Here is a 14,588-nt window from a genome sequence, read left to right as displayed (position 1 = left end):
CTACCATCTCCTACAGAGGCATTTACAAATTAAGCTGGTTTAATAAGTGAGTCAGACCCTTTTCTCTTTGAGAATCACTTTTCTTTTTCTGTTATTACCATCATAAAGTATTTATATTATGCTGTAAATATAAAATGTGCCCTCTATAATATATTGTCTTAGCGCATTTTGTGGAATCAGTCCCTACTTGCAGACTTCAGTGTTTGCAACAGTAAAGTCCTTAATTACAGACAAGTGAAATAAGCAGGATTTATTAGCTCAGGCTGATGGTTGCAGCAACTGTGCCTACATAGCTTCCAGACCACAGCTCTGTGTCACAGTACTATGCACCTATCTCCATCCCTCTGCAGCAACATTTCTTTTCTTATACATTTGCCTGAGATTTGCACCAATAAGAAAAACATTTAAACACCTGAAACAAAAGATCAACTTTTCAGTCCCATGGATATTATAATTACAAAGCACAGTCATTATTCTCCACCTCTGCCCCACAGATCTTACGCTTCTAGTCCTAGAAATTCATTTTCATAGAGCCAAGGATATTATTGTGAAAAATAAGTCACTTAAGAAACAGTTTTTCCAAATGATGCATAAGGCAGGTACTTTGCAGAACAGGAGCTAGAGCTGGTTAAAGAGTAATTCTGGTGAAAGGCATTCGTGATTCAAAGTGATACAAGAGGAAATGAAGCAGTGACAAAGGGAGGGAAGAGATTCTGTTTGCCTAAAATTGAAGCTGGGCAGGTTGTACACAAAGGGAGTGTAAAGCACCTGAAGCAGGTGCAGACATGGAAAGCCACCGAAAGGTAATATAGTGGAAGGAGGCTCTAAATAAGAAGGTTGTTGAACAAATTGATAAACTAGAGCTAAAGCAAATAAACTAAGAAATACCAAGGAAGAAGAGGCTATAGACTTCCTAGGGGGAAGGAAAGATTTAATTTCAGGGCTTAGAGAAAGTGTGCTTTAATATTCCTTACTCTATTCTATCATGTGCATCTTTCTCTTTAACAAATATTAGTTCCCACAGTGCAATTTCAGCTTTCCCAAGACTGAGATACTGCTTTCTTCTTCTGCTTGCTTGTATCAACCTTAGGTTCCAAATAATCACCTGTCAGTAGTTGAATCCAAATAAGATTATTGATGTTTTTCACTTGCTAACTCAATAATCATTGTGTCTTCAAATTACACCTTTCCAAAAGCATTTTTATGTTACCACATTGGCTGATAAAATTCTGGCACCAGTTCCACAAAGACCAATTTACTAACCTTGCTGCTGTCTGTGCAACCAGCAACAGTGCAGGCTCGTAGCTGGTACGAATATTCTTGGTATGGCTGGACACCACTTGTGTCTGTGAAGCTCATTTCTGTTCCTCTAAAACGCTCAATTCCATTCCGGAGAATGATATAGTGAAGAATAAGACCTATTACAGAAAGAAAGTTTTCCCTTTTGATAGCTGAGAAATCCTGTGTGATGGTATACTATAATAACCCACTCTGCACACAGAAAATATTAAATGAAATCTCTAGGCGAACACTGTAACAGACAATCATCCTGTTTAAACGGCTAAAGTCAATTACCAGCTACTGTCCTCAACCTCTACATCATCGATATTTCTCAATTTTTATTGAGAGCTATTCCAAGTTTTCTCACTGTTTGAAAATCATAAGCAAGATTTCCTGAAAGAAACCTGAATATCACCCACTTGCCCTCCCCACCCCAAATCCCCAAATATTTTGTAACATGATTGTGATTTTCTGATCATATTTTCCAATTATTATTACAACTGTTCTCAAAAGAAGCTTCTGGGCACTTTTTAGAGACATACTAAACTGTCTTCTATGAAGTTAGTCCCTACTCTAATTTGCAATGAAAATGATCTCAACCTAGAGTAAATTCTTCTTGCAGAGTTTAGGAATACGTATATTTCAGTGCCAGTGATTAGATAAGAAACATTTTGTGATTTTGGAACCCTGGCAGTTGAATGATAGAACATAATCTTTTTTTAACATATATCAATACCATTTGGTTGAAGTGGTTCCTCCCAGTTTAGAAGTATCATGTCTTCCCGATTATCCACTTTGGCCCATTTTGGTGGACTTACACCCTGTGGCACATCTTGCTTAGTGACAGCTCTGCTAATTTCACTGAAGCCTCTTCCATAGCTATTCCAAGCAGCCACTCTGTACTCATATGTGATAAAAGGTTCGAGGTTCAGGTCTAGAAAAAGAAAAGGTTGCATATGGATCATCACAGTCTTATGAAAATACAAAATAACTTCTGTTATTTTTTTTTCTGTGCCTATGTGACTACTTCTGTCTTTAAAGACAGATAGATATGGAAGTTGTTCCTTTAGTCAGGGCCATTCTCTGATATAGCAATACTATCTACTTTTGTGAAAGTAGGTTTAGACCTTATGCATTCACAGAAATTCTTGCTACTTATTTCCTTTCCCTGAAGATACTGTTCTGATTCACAGATTAATTCTTAAAGAATTCTACTTCAATATGATTGCTTCACATTTAATTAGAATACTTGACAGCATTCAGGACAACTTTTTCTCCAGAGTGAATTAAATACACTAGCAAATCACCAATCTGATATGCCACTTCTCCTTACCTGTAAATGAATATGTGTTTGCACTCCCTGTGTAGACACTCTCCTCTTCAGCTGGACACACACCTTCCTTTATCTCCTTTTCTGTAGCACTCTGAGAACCTTTTATCCACGCACAGATATTCTCCCTAGGATCAAAGTCACACTTTCCACAGTGTGCTGTTGCCTCCATAGATAAAGGGCAAAGGGTATTAGCCTTGCATTCTTCTTTTACCTAAGCAATACACATAAAATTTTAATACATTTACCACACCTTCCTTTCTTTACAAGTGCTTCCATTAGTATTTCTCTGTCTTTAGGAAACATAAAATCAAGCAACCACGTTGAGTACATTGATATTTCCAGCATATGGGAGACCTTTTCAGCTTTTGGCCTGTCTGCTATCTCTGGTCATTAATGCTTTTATAATCCTTTCTAAAAGAAACTTTTTTTTTTTTTTTTGAGGTCCTTGCATAAAAACATCACAAATGTTAACCATTGGAAGCCCAAATGGCTGGGTTTGTTGAAAGCAGAAGAGTCTATAATCAAATGAGAACAAGATTTTATCTGAGAATTTGAACGTGCTGCTCCTGCAAAGGCCAATATCCCGTGGCAAATCAGTAGCAAATTCCCAGACCCTCACACAGCTTGCCAAGTACACAAGAGGGCTCTGTGAAATTCCTTGGCAGCTGTCAAGGCTGAGAACTCTATCCATGGGCAATATAAATTGCGTCCTCTACCACATCACTCCTAAACAGCAGTTTTGCTGCAATAAGGGGACCTCTGCAAATGTTGATGCAGATATAAGATTTAACCCATAAAGAACAATTCACAGAAATAGAAATATACACTGAACATCCACAAGTTTCCATTAAAATTCATGAAATAATATTTTTGCCAAACCATAACCCAGAGAGCAGTAATTCTCATAAAATATAGGTTGTTGCAGGAAGAAATGTACTGCAATATTTACTACAAATATTTCTACCCATTAGGCTACAAACTTTAGAACGAAAACCAAACAGATTATATCTAATGCTTCCTTAATTCACCTATTGAAATTAGTTTGTTAGCTGATTACGAACCTCAGCTAATTTAATTTCCCAAACTTGGCACTTTCACAAAAATGACATTGTGATAGAAATCAATATAAGATGTAGGATATAGATGGATTGGATTCACATATGAAGTAGCTCCAGAATACATCCCAGAATATCAGTCCTTTTAATGTTAGTAAAACTATACATATCAGAAAGCCAGCGCTGCTATTTCTTTTCTACTATGGGTTAGTGAAATACAAAGCACTTCCTTTGTTTATACTTTATACCTAAGGCATGGATCTGGCATGTTACCTACAAGAACTCATTAACCTATTGTCAGCCATTTTTTGCCTTGCATGAACTACTAATACAATGCATTGTGGAACTGTAGCTGACTCATCACAACACTCGGATTTTCTCTAGGAGAAGATTATTCAGTCTGAAAATGAAATGACATGAAAAGAAAATGGAAGAAATATTTGTGTATTAACTTAGCAGATGAATGAAAAGGATACAGAAAATCCTGTATGTGGCAGGATGGAGTCTGTTTTTCTTTTTACTTTAGTGATAAATTCCACAATATCTATCTGATTTCCATGTTGTAGAATTCACAATATCCAACCCTCTTTCTTTCTCTCTCACCCACTTTCTCCTTATAAATATGAATATAAATATGAATATAAATATAAATATAAGTATGAATAAACAGGGTTTCCATCCTTTGAAATGCTTATTTTCTTAAACAAAAATTGTAATAACAGTTGACAATATTTTTACAGTTTACGTTTGTTGTGGTTTAGGCAAGTAAACAACACCAAGTACAACACCAAGATGCTAATTCTTGAAGATTTCTATTGAATTCAACTGGAGTTGCCAGACTTTGCAGCTTTGAAAATTGGCCAGATTATCTCATCCCGATACCTATAGTCACTGGCTACTCTTAGAAAAGATGGAATTAGCCATTATGGTGCCTAGTTTACTCTTAGATTAAAACAGAGCGAAAATAAACTGTATAATTCATTAGGTGTCAAAGACACCAAAAATATAATAAAAGTTTTACAGGGACCTATCCTAGTACTGCTGAACGTTATGCCAAAATTGCCACTGGTTTTCTGTAGGATCAGGATTAAGTCCATCAAGAAAATATCAATTGCTTTATTTTTATTTATTTTCTTTTTAGGAGGTTGGGGAATATATGTCATACTGCCTGCCCAAATTGAAATGTAATAGCATTTTTATACTTTAGAACTGGCCACTTCAATTTCAATTTCCCCTAAGGAACATCATCAGGAACTGTGGTCACCGAATGGAAGCTGCCTATACACGCCAGTCTTGTTAGTATGCCAGGTTTTAGCCACTGTACTAATCTGTAGTGCTGGGCAACACTTCACAGAGGCAGCTAATCATTATTAATTCCTTTAGAATTCATTGCAATAACATCAATCATGGTGAACTCATTCGGTATTAATATGGATGTAATGTGAAAATGAATAATGCACACAAGAGTTTTTATATTCCTATTTTAGAAAAATAGTTATGAACAGTGTATTTCTCTTTCCATCGTCAAATCAGAGCTACCGAGAGATTTTCTATCAATTACCTTCATCATCATTCCAGCTGAAATCTTGTCAGAGCAAACATATTTCAAAGGATTATATCCGACTCCATTACAGCATTCTTCACTCTTTGGAATAAGTTCAGTCTCACAGCATTTTACTGGCACTTGGTCATTCTTTCTAACATGTGCTAGGAACTCACCACTGGAACCTGAGCAGCATATGGTGTCTGACATATTCACATATTCCTGCCCACAACAGAACATCCCTGAAATGAACAAACAAACAAAAAAACCCATCTGAATATGAAATGTAAGTAAATAAATAAATAGATATAGAAAGGGAAAAGCTCAGAATGCAATATAGCTTGGCATAAAACCATCAGCAGCTGGAAGTACGCAGACTTAGCTAAAGCGAGATTAAATTTGAATGTGAGGTGACTGAAGTGAGCGTCCTGACTTCTAGACCTGCTGAAAACAATCAAGAATTAAAGGACCAAACAGGGATCCCCTACGATCAATTTACACCATTGCTGAACTTCTGTAAGAACCTTTGCTATGAAATACCATGCCAAAGCACTGTGCACAGCAGGTCGAAGACAGACTGTTGATGAAAATTTCCTGTAGAATGTAGAAATTGAGAAAGCTTCTCCATGTACTTTCCAGTCAGGTCTCATTCATTCCCCCCCCCTTAAATGGGCAGTCTTCCAACAATGCATCTTAGCATTTCAGAATGTCTCACATTATATTTTATGCTTTAAAGTGAGGGTTCATACCAGGTGTGTAGAGCTGAATGGGTGATTTGCCAAAAACCCACAGTGAAGCTTCAGTCATCTGATACAGAGTATTACTCTTTAAGAAGTTAATATCTAAATATAATTTGCATTTCTGTAGTGGAATTCATAAACTGCCAAAATTAATTCCACAGTCTTTCTTCTATTTTTAATAATTTTATTTTAAAACCAAAAGCTCGTCATAAAAACTGTAGTTTTCCAAATATTCACGTGTATGATTCTCCAACTGTGAAACAGCAGCATTGAACCCCACACCATTTAAAGAAAGGGGTAAATTTTAACTCTGAACCAAATGCTACAAACACTTCTATAATTGGCAATGAAATAAATGTTGTTACTAATTCAACTGGAAAATATCATGAAAAAAACCAGGGCTGTGATATACTGTTACCTCTACAAAGCAATTTGCATTTGACATAATTTCTGTAGTATGTAGACATTTAAAACACAGGCAAAAGTGGCCACTTTTCTCACTGCCATTTATTGTAGCAAATCTCTCTTCGGAAGTCATGCATAATGAAAACTACTCTTTAAAGGTGTGATCCTGCTAAAGCATTCAGAGCATTTCATTCCAATCACTAGAATGACTCAAAATGGTATTACTTGCATACTTTCCCTATTTTCAGGGCTGGTTCCATTCACAGAAACCAAACTGTGATCACCAGCTCTCCAAGATGTAAATATTTCCGCCTGTTCACACCCTTTTTCCAAATTGCCCTCAGACTCTACCGATTTTAAGTAGAGAATTAATGCAGAAAATGACTCAATTCAATACTAATAAGCAACTCAGACAGCCCCAAGGGACTTGTGACAGGCAAACTAAAATTTTGATAATGAACTGTTTTTCTCTTGAAACAAACAAGGCTGTATTCTTTCACTGCGAACCTCATCTTTGTTTAACTGAATTAAATTTTTCAGCCAAGATTTCACTCACATAACAAGAAGTGACTCCCTTTCTAGTTTCTTTGGTAAACCATTACTTCTTTAATTATTATCAACCTTGTTCCAGTGTGATAAATTGCTAATTACTTAATACCCTAATCAGCGTTCATTCTTTGCACAGATAAACTGTGACAGCGCCATTAATTTAAATAGTAATTTCACTTAATGGCCAGAACGGCACACCAGATTTTTATGCAGCATTTTCTGAAGACTGCATCCATCACTGCAATATTCTGACATAAAGATGTCTGACGTGCACTAACTCACTTAGGGAGAGCAGATGTTGCAGAGCAGAGTTTGGTAGTAATTCCCATAGTGCATCACTTCAGCATGAATGAGCTGCAAAGGCAGAGGTAGACAATCTTCTGAAACTGCATTGCATAGCCTCTGACCTTTGCTTAATTTATCACATGTAGCACTTGACTCCTGAACCTTGACACCTCAAATGTACAATTTTAAATATGCTCCAAGAAAAACAAAATAGGACCATGTAATATTGACGGATTGATTTGCCTTCTAAAAATCACTGTATTGAGTCATTTAAGGATCCAGAAATTCCTACAAGCCCTTGCTGAATTCAGCAAAACATCAAAATACAAACTATTTGTTTGTAAATCAGCTGGAACGTGTGTGTCATGCTTTATATATTTATGTTTCGTGGGCACATAATGCATTACAGCAGAAAGAAAATTCATGGGCTGGAAAAGACACTTCCTGCTAACAGTGATTTCTGTCAACAATTGTTTCATGTTCATCCCCAGCAACTGAAAAAAATTACAAACATAGCTGAGTGATGAATTACTAATTTAGTAAATCTGCAAAACCACTGCTTTTGAAAGGGAAAAATGAGTATTAAAAGGCTTAGCCTTTGGAGCCAGAATAGAGGATCAACAAAATACAGAGCCAGCATACATTGCAAACTACTCCAAAAATCCTTGGCTTACATGTGGGTATTGCAACTATTACAGATCAGGAACCACAACAGTACAAAGCATCATCTTTCATGAGTCTGGGATGACAGTATAGTGGCGTTTGACTAGCTTTTTTTTTTTTTTTAAAGAGAAAATCCAAGAGTGTTTTTAGCTGATATTATCCTTTATAGCCAGAAATAGACAACTTTGGATAATCACACTGCAGCAGTGGGGCTCAGGATGTCTGTATACAATGGCATCACTGCCAGTCTTTGCCAGTAGATGTCTCTATGGTCCCCCCACTAAATAAGGCCAAGAAGGGGTGAAAAATAAACCTAAGGAAATTTAAAAAAAAAAAAAAACAAAGAGTAATGTGATATGGAAAAAACATCTCTTTTTGCAGGACAGACTCTCTGAAAAAGGTATACAACTTCAAATGAAAAACTTCTACCACTAAGTCAACATTCACTGCAAACCTGGGTCTAGATTCCGCAGAAACACACAGCTTTTAAACCTGTCATGCAACAACAGGGCTGTGCACAAGGCTTGCAATTTTAGCGATCGTGTTTTTCTTGTATGATTCTTTTCAAGGAACTAAAACTCCCAAACAAAAGCTTTAAATTGTCATTATATTTTTAACCATGGCATTCATTGCCAACTACAAAACAGAGCTTCAGAAGCACTTCAGCTTTTGCATAAAGCCACCCCTGTTACCTCTTCCCCTTCTACACAATGAGATCAGGTTTCCAATTACCATATTCTTGCAAAATTCTACTTATCCTTTTGCCAATGATAAGTAAATTATGTTTTTATGTGAGAGTATTTTTTCCATTAGGATCATTATAATAATAGGGACAGGGAGCGAGTAGATCTTTGTGCCTGGCTTGTGCATTTTCATGATGTATTTAGCAAGGCTGAATTACTCCAAGAAATTAAGCAAAAACCTATTGAGCGTGATGTATACGATATGATAAGAAACCACAATCTATTCTATGCTTAATGCAAGAGAATAAGATCTCTTTTCAACTATGGCGCTAATTCATCTTTCAAATCTGTATTTGTGTTCAGCTGTATGCTGGCTCACAGCATAAAGTCCTCACAGAAAACCTGCGAATGATGAAAAAGCTACTGTTTTCTTTTTTAATAGCCAAAAAAATGTCATCCTGACCCATTCTCAAGAAAAATGGTGTAAATGATAGAGCGCTATAGGCTAAACACATTTTAAAAAGAGGGGTATAAAGATTTTTTAAATAAATATATTTAAGGAAAAAAACTGTTAAGAATACATATATACTGAAATGAAGAACATAACTTTCATCCCAAGATACCTGTATTACACTCCTACACAACTCATCTGCCCAGAGAGAGCAGTAAAAACATAAACGCTACCCCAGCAGTTCTGTTCCAACAGCATCTGTTAATTCACTCCATTTATAAAATACATATTGACAAAGACAACTGAACTGGGACCAGGGAGATTTGATTTGGTGTGAGAAAGTCAATTCAATGTGATTTTGTTAAAGGGCTCCTGCAGGCAAATAAAAGAGTTTAAGTAATAAAGTACATAAAGAGATGTTTTATGAGCCAGCCCTGTCTTGTGGCAGCCACACAATGCGTGGCTATGCAAGAGGGCCTTGTTCAGAGCTGATATTGTGAGCCCTGCTAGATGCTGTGGATCAGGCACAATTAGGGATCACAGTGAGGGGGAGCTAAAATCATGCAAGCGGTGCTGTTCACAGCATACGCTCCGTGAGTCATCACTGGAAGGAAAGGATAGAATAGAAACCGCAGAAAGCGTTGCAATGGGTCTTCTGATTAGCCCTTCCTGACAGTCAGCACAGAACCAGGGCACTTCTAATACCACAGCGGCTGAAGGATCCACTGAATGCAAAAAAGAAGCTGAAGATAGGGGTCATTTTTGGGGAAAGGAGGCGTTCAGCCTTCAGATCTGGGTTCTTTGTTTTATATTAAGATCCTTAGTTGTACAACTAGAGGCTCAAACTGGCACGCATATGGTGAAAGCAATGCATCACCCATCTTTGTACACAAAGGAGAATTGGGTACTAAACCTTCATTATTTCTGTGTTTTGAAATCAGGCTCCCCTTTGAGATTGCAATTGTTTCTGAAGTCTTTCTGTCAGGCTGAGAAAGCCTAAGGCTGATGGTATATAATTTGTCTAATAACTGTGAAAAGAAAAGACACATGAAAATACCTGAATAGGGTTTGTAATAATACCTCCAATCTCTGTCACTCTGACCAGCGAGTCACAGAGTGCTTTACGAGGATGTAGGGTTCAGATTGTACCTCTGAGCGATGGAGTAATTTCCTACAGTGTGCAAGAGATTAATAGGATACACCAGATGAACAAGTGACTAGCTCTAGGGATTAAGCTTTGTTAATCTTAAATTGCAGCAGGTTTACCCCTGTGGAGATGCACAGGTGAGGGACATAGACCACCAAGCAGATAGCATCATAATCTTCAATTTCTAGGTGACTAACCCCACATCTCCAGAGCAAATGGAAACTCCCTGCACTGGGATGCATGGCAGCACAAGATGGCCAATTCTAACTTCTGCTCTACTCATTGAGAGGGGACTGGTCCTATTTCCGAACTGGCATAATGAAAGATCACGTGTTCTTTTTGAATTTTCTGGTGTCTCCAGCCCCCAGGGCTTTTGGACAAAGGTAAAGAAGGGTTATTGAAAGCTCTTCATTTTGCATCTATCAGAATAGATGAGTAAAGGGCAACATCATTTTAACAGATAGGCATACACAGCTTAAATTTGAGTGTGTCAGCACTGAATGGTTACTATCACAAGAGACTTAGAAAGATGAAGACCCTTTTTTCTTGAAAACTTACCACTTACCTGTGAGAGGTCTGTGTGCAGTCCCTTCTTCTTCATCCCCACAACAGACCAAGTCTGTGCTTATGACTTCTCCACCACAGCACTGCTGATTGAAACTGTCGTGGAGGGACCCACCACAGCAGATTTGGTTGCCCGATGTGGAGTAAGGCATTCCCTGGCAGCAAGAGTCACCAATTCCAACTGAAACTCTGTTTTGCTCTTCATTAGGGCAACATACTTCTCCTGTTAATTTAAGAATGCAATTAAAGATTTTATGCATTTATAGCTCTTGAAATCCCTGAGAGGCTTCATTTGATAGCAACAAGTCTGGGTTCACACACTAGTGGCTTCATGTACAAAACGTTCTACATGAAAGCATGGAATCACTTGGTACTTTAGAATGCTCTGAAAGTATTATATTCATTTATAACAATAATTAAAGAAACATACATTAATGAATTCAGGGCCAAGACTCTGTAAGAGATCAAAATTCAAGCATGACAGAGACCGACTGAGAAAAGCAACAAAAATAATTTCTGTATATTTGATAATTAAACAGCTGAAAACCTTTAAGTAGAGGCAGCTACATAGCAAAGAGTTCATTCTTGCTATGATTAACAGAACAGTAAGCCTACGTATTCTCAGCAAAAAATTTCCTTGTCTCATCCGAAATCATTCCAAACTTGTTTTGAAGGACTAACTCACATGGCTGAAAGAGTTTTCCAGTGTCACTTAGGATTTCATCTCCCAAAGAACTTAAGGATTAAACTCACTTTAAAAATTAAATACCACCATCACAGTCAGTGGGTTTGGCTGCTACTTAAGCAAAAGTACCAGCTTTTGCAGGAAAAGGCCTTAGGATAGGGATGCCAATGAGACTGACAATATACTGGTGGGCTGGGCTGCTATGAATGGAGTAGATACTGCTATAAAGGATACAAAAATTATTGTAAATGGCAATAATCTTCATTCACTAGTGTCTGCACTTGATCTGATCCAGTCTTCTAAAAGTTATGTTTTTCTATTACGTTTCTGTGTTGCAATGTTTTCTATGGCTCAAATGTCACTTGGAAGGAGTTTTGTGCTGTTATTGAAGATGGATAATAGAGGCGATTAAAGTATTTGGATTCCTGATTGATAATACAAGAAATGTGTTTTGATTTTTGAAACTCATTTTTCTCATTGAAAGTAATATCTCAAGTCCTTTTCTTCTGAAAGTTTGGGAATTACAGACAGAGCCCTAACCCAATGCAGCTTTTGTCGGAAATAAACATGTGATGCAATGTAACAGATGAGGGAGAACGCTGTTTTCCTCCCCCCACATTCCTTGCCAAAGAGGTGCCAGGGTGGTAATAGCATTATTTGTTCTGCTCTGCTTTAAGAATCTCTCCTCCAATCTTAGTTCTGGGATGGATGCTTGCACTTCCTTGTGCACTACTGTTTCAGAAACCGAGATTCCTGCCTTCCTAATTTGTAATCTTCATGCCTTCAGCCCACTGTGCTTCAGTACATCTACAGCTATCAAGCTGGCCAAACAACATCTGGGAAATATGTATGCTTAGAGAGTTTCCTGTATAAATAACTTTATCAAATAAAGTCAATAATAAACAAAAAAAAGAGGAGAACAAATTTTTAGAGTATAATAGATATAATCTGTTTAGATACCTCATCATATTTTCCTGCATTCCTTGGAATCTAATTTAGTTGCTACACAGAGAAAGTATTAAAACACAGAATGTAGCTTACATCTATTGGAAATAAAACTGGTTTTTTTAAAGAACTATTAGACATAAACACAAAGGATCAGTAACCTTCTCATTAACCTCTCAAAATGGGATCCATTCCAAGCTAGGCTTGAAAACGTTCTCTCTCTGAAAACTACCATGCAGTCTTACCAGTTAATTGTTATCCTTATCAAAGAATGACCCACATTAACATTTAGCTTGAGGTTATTAGCATATTTATAAAAATAAAAAAGAAAAAAGTGACCAACATTGTTCATGTTGCTGCCCTTTAGAGTACGGGAAAAGAGAATGCAGCAAGTATGCTTAGGAAAAAAAAATGTTTAAAATCATGTTCAAACATTCACAGTTTCATGCTTGTGGACTGCTGACTGAACAAGAACTACTTTCAGACATAAGACATTTTGTTTCACTGTGCTTTTCTTTCTTGATGTAAACAACATTAAGCTAGTTAACATAGACCACTGGATGGGGACAGAGGTCACAGTATAATCTCTCCATTTCAGTACATTGAGATTAATGAGGCCAGCAAAATACTCTTCTCTGGTTCTTCCATGTGATAGCATTTTTCTGATGACATCATGGAAGGCATTCTAGTATTGTGATATATGAATTACTTTTCAAAGGATCAGAACTTGGGATGTGCTGAATGTGTTGGCAAAAATTCAAGCATTTCTGAGCCTAGGGAATGTGTGCCAGCTCATGAGTAATGGAAGCATTTTAGCTCCTGACCTGACAATTGCCTACAAAGATATATATGCTCTGAACACTGCCCCCTGAAAGGGCTCTCCTCCCCTTTTTTCCTCTCCCTCTCCCACCAGCAAACTGGGAAACCAAACTCTGGACAATAGCACAGTTTTGGCAAACTTCCCAAACAGTTCTGAGAATAAGACTACCATCAGCCTTAAGAGAAGGATAAATTTCCCTCAAAGATAATACATGTGGGAAGTGTACTTTGATCTGTAACACTGGTAGAAACGAAGAGTAGACAATGCAGAAACAAGTAGAAGTGACGTAACCCATAAGATCAACCCCAAATGCTAACAATCGTTCCACAAAAGAAGTGGCTAGGGAAAAATCACATGGGGTCAAGTCAAGCAGAGAACTAAGCCTCACCACTAAATTGCCTGATGGTGTTCCTATTAAGCAGAACTGCCCTCCCCATTATGCAGCACTTACTGCAATTAAGTATAGTTTGGCATAAATTAGTTCTCTGGGAAATGACCCAATCATCAGGTTTCATCAATTAAGCCTTTCTTGTATAAACAGTGTACTGTGTTTAGAAGACAAAGTCAGTGCAATTTTCTTTGCTTATACGACTGAACACAAGTCTCAAAGACATCTAGAAATCTTGATAAATCCCACATTTATTGCTGTGTTTTCATTCTCCTTGGTTTAACAGATATATCAACTTTGTTGTTTTGTTTCTTTCAAGCATTTGAAAGGAGTTGTCTCTTACCTACTAACACCCTAGTGTAATAACCACCACAGCACTGATGTTTCGGTTGCACAGCATGTATCTGACCACCACAGCAAACCCCTGGTGAATTAAGAATAAATGGAATGTACTTGTCCTCACAGCATTGGAAGCCAGGTTTATTGTCGTGCAGAATCCCATTACAACATACCTAGAAGTAGTTAAAAAAAAAAAAAAAAATGTCAGCAAGGCAATATCTGTTAAACAGAACATAATGCGTTCTCTGGCAAAACAATGTATACGAAAACATGTACAACACATCCTTGTACGGACACTAATATGACTGCAGTCAAATAAAATGTAACTTGGCTAAAACCCTGTGCCCTCCAGCATTATCAGGCTTCAATAAACTACTGTGTATCTGACACAATGCTGCTATTTTGTGGCTTTCAACCATACTGCACCTTAATAAAATAGTCCATTAATATGAATCATCTTCATATGCCTTGCAGGCTGTTTGAGTCTCTCTGAGTCTCTCAACGTGGAGTAGATTGCAATATGTAGATACAATCCACAATCATCTTATCCTTTTCTTTTCTCCCCTGTTCTTATTTATTTATTTGTTCATTCATTCATTTATGATGAAACATGTCACCTGCACCTCTTACAACTAAAAAACAGTATTTCCCAGTATGAGCTTTTGGGTTTTCTTTCACATAAAAATAAGTGGAATTTTCTTCTTACAGCACA

The 14,588-nt window shown here is 37.2% G+C and overlaps 1 protein-coding gene across 1 annotated transcript in view; it reads right to left on the bottom strand.

Annotated features, from left to right (window-relative positions):
* USH2A (Usher syndrome 2A (autosomal recessive, mild)) overlaps nucleotides 1-14,588 on the bottom strand; it is a 394,584-nt gene that overhangs the window by 80,020 nt on the left and 299,976 nt on the right. Inside the window, 5 exon segments of the mRNA XM_009894321.1 lie at nucleotides 1,264-1,418; nucleotides 2,018-2,215; nucleotides 2,615-2,825; nucleotides 5,231-5,454; nucleotides 10,701-10,922. Coding sequence (XP_009892623.1) covers nucleotides 1,264-1,418; nucleotides 2,018-2,215; nucleotides 2,615-2,825; nucleotides 5,231-5,454; nucleotides 10,701-10,922 — 1,010 coding nt within the window.

This window comes from Charadrius vociferus, unplaced genomic scaffold (genome assembly GCF_000708025.1).
Source record: "Charadrius vociferus isolate BGI_N301 unplaced genomic scaffold, ASM70802v2 scaffold261, whole genome shotgun sequence".
NCBI lineage: Eukaryota > Metazoa > Chordata > Aves > Charadriiformes > Charadriidae > Charadrius > Charadrius vociferus.
The sequence above is the reverse complement of the archived record's forward strand: the minus strand, read 5'-3'. Positions and strand labels throughout refer to the sequence as shown.